Source organism: Prionailurus bengalensis, chromosome E1, assembly GCF_016509475.1.
Source record: "Prionailurus bengalensis isolate Pbe53 chromosome E1, Fcat_Pben_1.1_paternal_pri, whole genome shotgun sequence".
NCBI classification, from domain to species: Eukaryota; Metazoa; Chordata; class Mammalia; order Carnivora; family Felidae; genus Prionailurus; species Prionailurus bengalensis.
The window spans coordinates 1,992,919-1,997,841 of record NC_057347.1 but is presented as its reverse complement, the minus strand read 5'-3'; the positions used below and the strand labels follow the sequence as shown (position 1 = coordinate 1,997,841).

Genomic DNA, 4,923 nt, shown 5'->3' with positions numbered 1-4,923 from the left:
GTCACGATCTCACGGTCTGTGAGTTCAAGCCCGGAGTAGGGCTCTGGGCTGACAGCTCGGAGCCCGGAGCCTGCTTCGGATTCTGTGTCTCCCTCTCTCTCTGCCCCTCCCCCACTTGCTCGCGCGCTCTCTCTCAAAAATGAACATTAAGCAAATAAAGAGAAAGAAAAGAAAAAGAAAAGACTGTGAGTGTAAATTCACACCGTGTGTGGCGATGACATTTACAGGTGATGGGATTCAATCCAGTTCCCTTTCTTGAAGATGGCCAGGCCAGGGTGGTCTGCAATTCTGGCCCCGTGCACTCAGCACACCCATGAACTTGGGAAGCCCACGGCCCGGCTCTGAGCCTCAGTCCGCCATCCAAAGCTCCTCCCCAAGATTCTTGTGGGATCGGAACGGTTAATGTCTGGCACGCCTCTGGCACAATCCCCTGTTACAGATTCGACGCTCGGTAAGATTTCCCTTTCCTGCCTCCTTCCTCCCTTTGCAGTCAGGAAACCCCACTCTTCCGTGTCTTCTTCCCTCCCTGGGGGGGGGGGCGCCCCAGGGGAAGCTCACATGCCAGGACTTGGTGAGATTGAGCAAGACCAGAGATGCGCTCCTCTGGACCCAGCTGCGCACTGATGGAGACGGGTTCTGGGAACTTTAGATGAAGGAAGCGAAAGGGGGTGTGGGCGAGGAGAACCGACACACTGGCCTTTGGACCTTCTGGTCTGGCTCCCTTCTCACGAATGGCAAAAATGAGGAAGTCAGGGGGGCTTAAGAGGAGGGGACAGGGAGTAGATACACCCCAGAGGAGGAGGAGAGCGGACCTGCCCCGTATCCAGCCCCTTCCTCGCGCAAGCCTTCCGATCCCTTCCCCACTCCAGTCGGGGAAACGGGAGATCCCAGCTTAGAGCCTCCTGGGCTTTGGCACACGGACACCGGCAGGACTCTGGTCGCGTAGGTGACCCCCACTCGGGATCTCCAGGATCTCGTGTCTTCCAACTCTGGCCATTGCTGCGCAAGGAGTTCCAGACGCAGGTAACCAGCCTGGCACTTAGGGGAGACCAAGAAATGGTAAGGGACAGCTTGGGGATTCAGTGGCCGAGGGGAGGTTCTACACTCTATGCCCTTCCCTGGGTTGGGCTTGAAGTATGGGGGACCCGAATCTCAGGCAGACTCAGCCCCGTTCCAGCCCCCACCCCACCGCGGCCCTAACCGTGGTACTAACCCCAGCTTCCCCTTAAGCCCCAGCCCCAGCTTGGCCCTCAGAATCAACTGGAATCTTAACACCAGCCCCTTCCCAAAGTTGACCCCGACTCTGTTTCCAGCTTCAGCACCAGGCGTAGGCTCAGCCACATCCCCGACCCCAGCCGGCAGGACGTGCCCCTCGGTGCCAGCCAGTACTGCATTTAGCTCCTACTTTACCTCCTTCCATCCCCAGCTCAACGCAACCCCGCCCGACCCCCAGTCCCCACCCCACGTCCAACCTCGCCCACAAACCCAGAACCAGGCCCAAGCCTCTCTCCGACCCTGGGCGCGCCCTCAACCTGAGTTCACCTCTTCCTTGGACTCTGGGCCTGACCTGGGCTCCCACCGAGTCCCAGCCTCCCCGCTTCGCCCCAGCTCCTGCCTCAACCTGGCCCCCTGGCCCTGCTTCCCTTTCAGCCCCGGTAGCTCCAGCGTTGGTCCAAACATGTCTGTGCAGTATGAAAAGTTCCAGCATTCGGAGACAGAGAAGCAAAGCCAGGGGTCTAGAAACGGTAAGAGGGATGGGGAAGTGTTCCCTCCTTCAATACACGCTTCAGGGGTAGAGGGTTTCTGCTGTCATACCTGCACCCCTACCGTGTGTGGGCTGCAGGGGGGCCCCCATCCTGAGGGGGTCCGGCCCCAGCCTCTGGGGACCCCAGTGTGAAGACAGGGACAGAGGGGGCCACAGGGGGCCCGGATCCCTCTGCTCTGGAGGAGGCCGTGAGGGTTAGCATCGAGGGAAGAGTATTTGGGTTCAGAAGGAAACCCACCTGTGAGCCTGGCGGGGCTCCAGCTCTCTCTGGGTCCTTCTGCCCCTCCCCCAACTCTGATAGCCTCTTGCCCATCACCGTCCCCCTCCATCTGCGGGTCCTTGGGTCCGTGCGTCCCCACGGAGGCGTGAGGGGCCCAGGTGACTGAGGGCTTGGGCTGGTCCCTGAGGGGTCAGAGGCCTGGGGCACCCGGCTCCACATGTCCTGCCTCGGCCTCCCAGCATTACCCACGACAGCCCTCATCCTTGACTGGTGTCCCTGGGCCCTCTCCTCCTCCCTGTCCCGCCCTGACGCCCTCTCCCCTCGCAGGGCCGCCTCCGCCTCTCCACCACCTGCAGCAGCTCTGCTCTGGCCCCCGGCCCTTCCTGCTCTCCCTGGGCATCAGCCTCCTCCTGCTGGTTGGCATCTGTGTGATCGGATCCCAGAGTGAGGGGAGCGGCGTGGGCAGGGAGGAGAGAGCTCACGGGGGTGGGGGTGGGGTGGTGGCGGGTAGGGTGGCCGCTGGCTCTGTCACTTGGTGCGGTTGGCCGAGTAGCCCAGTGGCCTAACCCCTCCAGACCGGGACACCGGATAACGATAGCGCCCGTCCCTCTGGGTTGGGTCATGTGAGGAGACGGCGGGACAATGCGCGCGGTGAGCCCGCTGGCTGCCGGCTCACAGAGGGCCTGATAAACCCCAGCATGCTTTGTCCCCTCCCCATCAGATTCCAAGTGTCAGAGGGACCTGGTGACCCTGGGAGGCACTTTCAGCAACTTCACCTCAAGCACTGTGGCCAAGCTCCAGGCCCTGAACACCCAGGGTGAGCCTGGAACACGGAAGGGGCTCCATGGGGGCGGGGGTGGGGGTGGGGGTGGGGGAGGGGGTCCCGAGCACCGAGTCCTCCCCCCCCACGTGTCCTCCAGGCGGCAGTTTGCAAGAAACGACAACGTCTCTGAAAGCCGAGGTGGAAAATCACAAGCGGGAGCTGCAAGCAGGTGAGAAGCCGCGGCCCCCCCGGGGGAGGGGTGGGGGTGGGGGTGGGGGTGGGGGGAGCGGCCTCGGTGCTGACCCCCTGCCCTGCAGCCCGCAGCCTGAACGACAAGGTGTTCGCCCTGGAGAGCAAGCTGGAGAAGGACCAGCGGCAGCTGCAAGCAGGTGGGGGCCCTGTCCCCGTCACCGGGGCGTGGCGTGCACGCGGGACAGGGCGCAGAGGTCCCTAGGCTGGCCTGCGCGGGGACGCCTGGCTTCCGGGGGCTCGCTGAGCCCCCCCAGGCGCTGCCCCCGCTGCCCACCTGTGTGTGTGTCCCAGATCATTCCGATACCCTCGCTCGAGTCCAGCAGCTGGCCAAGGACCTGAGGACCCTGACCTGCCAGGTGGCCGCTCTCAAGAGCAACGGTGAGGGGCGTGGGGGTGCTGCGCCCCATTTCCTGCTCGTCCCCCCACCCCCACCCCTGGATGGCATCTCAGAACCTCCCCGCCCCTCAGGCTCTCAAAGTACCTGCTGCCCGGTCAACTGGCTGGAGTTCGAGGGCAGCTGCTACTGGTTCTCGCGCTCCGAGAAGACCTGGCCGGAGGCCGAGAAACACTGCCGGCTGGAGAACGCGCACCTGGTGGTCGTCAACTCCAGGGAGGAGGAGGTGAGCGCCTCAGTGCCGGGGTCCCTTTGAGGGCAGCGGTTCTCAACCTCCTCCGGGCCGTCGGAACCCCCGAGGGGGCTTGGTTGAGCTCTGTCACCTGCCGAGCCGCTCCCAGAAGTTTCATTGGCCGGGGGCATCGGGGTGACTGTCCCCAGTGTCCCCCAATGGGCTGAATGGACACGTCAAGTTCAGAACTGCGAGTCCAGGGAGTTGGCTGGGCTGGAGAGAAGTCACCCTTGCCCTTCTGTTGCCCCAGAACTTTGTGCAGGAACATATAGGCTCCTCACACGCCTGGATGGGCCTCAGTGATGCCGAAGGAGCCTGGAAATGGGTGGATGGGACGGACTATGAGACCAACTTCAAGTGAGTGCGGCCGGGCTTTCTGTGCCCCTCTGCCCCCTTCAGCTCCTGCCCCTCCGGGGTCTGACCCTCCGTCCCTTGTCCCCGAGCCTGGGTTCTGGGCCCTCTGGCCATTGTCCTCTCTCTGCAGGAACTGGAGGCCGGGCCAGCCGGACGACTGGCATGGGCACGGGCTGGGCGGGGGCGAGGACTGTGCCCACTTCTACCCCGACGGCTGGAACGATGATGTCTGCCAAAGACCCTACCGCTGGGTGTGCGAGGCCCGCCTGGGCGTGGCCGGCTAGCGCGGTGGCCGAGCGCTGCCCGCGGGCCACCCGGCCACCAAGCTGCAGGGAGTGGGAGGGGGCCTTCCCCTGAGACCCCTGATAGGACCCCATGGGACAGGACTGAGCCCTGGGAGTTTGGGTCACTGCCACCATTTTGAATGTTACCCTCCTTGGTGTTCAAAAGACCATCTAGACTTCCTTCAGGTGTTTGTTTTAATTTCAGCTTTACTGAGGTATAATCGACCCACCAAACTGCAAGGTGTTTGAGGTGTGCATCATTGCGATTTGATGTTCGTATACACTGTGAAAGGGTCCCCCGTGTGGTTAATCCCCTCGTGGATCCATCGCGCGCGCGCGTGTGTGTGTGTGCGCACGCGCACGCGAGAACATGCGAATCCTACTCTCTCGGTAAATCCCAATTATAGGATAGTGTTCACGACTAGCGACCGTGAGATCCTCAGACCTCACTCATCCCGTAGCTACAACTTTGTACCCTTTACCCAACCTCTCCCTACCAACCACCTCACTCCCCAGCCCCACCAGCCTACTCTCTGTTTCTATGAATTTGACCTTTTCGTTTTGTTTTTTGATTCCACATGTAAACGGTACCATGCGGTATCCGCCTTTTCTCTGGTTCATTTCACTTTGGCGGAACGCCCCCAGGGTCTATCCCTATT

The 4,923-nt window shown here is 62.2% G+C and overlaps 1 protein-coding gene across 1 annotated transcript; it reads left to right on the top strand.

Annotated features, from left to right (window-relative positions):
• Positions 1 to 773: 773 nt before the first annotated feature.
• On the top strand, positions 774 to 4,449 carry LOC122484846 (C-type lectin domain family 10 member A-like). Its single transcript, XM_043582862.1, has 10 exons — positions 774 to 1,023; positions 1,651 to 1,745; positions 2,313 to 2,429; positions 2,707 to 2,802; positions 2,906 to 2,977; positions 3,066 to 3,137; positions 3,292 to 3,378; positions 3,469 to 3,620; positions 3,877 to 3,983; positions 4,111 to 4,449. The coding sequence occupies exons 2-10, from the start codon at positions 1,679 to 1,681 to the stop codon at positions 4,262 to 4,264; spliced, it is 924 nt and encodes a 307-aa protein (XP_043438797.1). The 5' UTR covers positions 774 to 1,023; positions 1,651 to 1,678; the 3' UTR covers positions 4,265 to 4,449.
• The last annotated feature ends 474 nt before the right edge of the window (positions 4,450 to 4,923 follow it).

What these genes read in the sequence shown, in the direction of transcription:
- LOC122484846 (XM_043582862.1), top strand. Translation starts at nt 1,679, where the DNA reads ATGTCTGTGCAGTATGAAAAGTTCCAGCATTCGGAGACAGAGAAGCAA. An exon ending in AAGCCAGGGGTCTAGAAACG is followed by an intron (nt 1,746 to 2,312) that starts GTAAGAGGGATG and finishes CTCCCCTCGCAG; the next exon opens with GGCCGCCTCCGCCTCTCCAC. An exon ending in CAAGCGGGAGCTGCAAGCAG is followed by an intron (nt 2,978 to 3,065) that starts GTGAGAAGCCGC and finishes CCTGCCCTGCAG; the next exon opens with CCCGCAGCCTGAACGACAAG.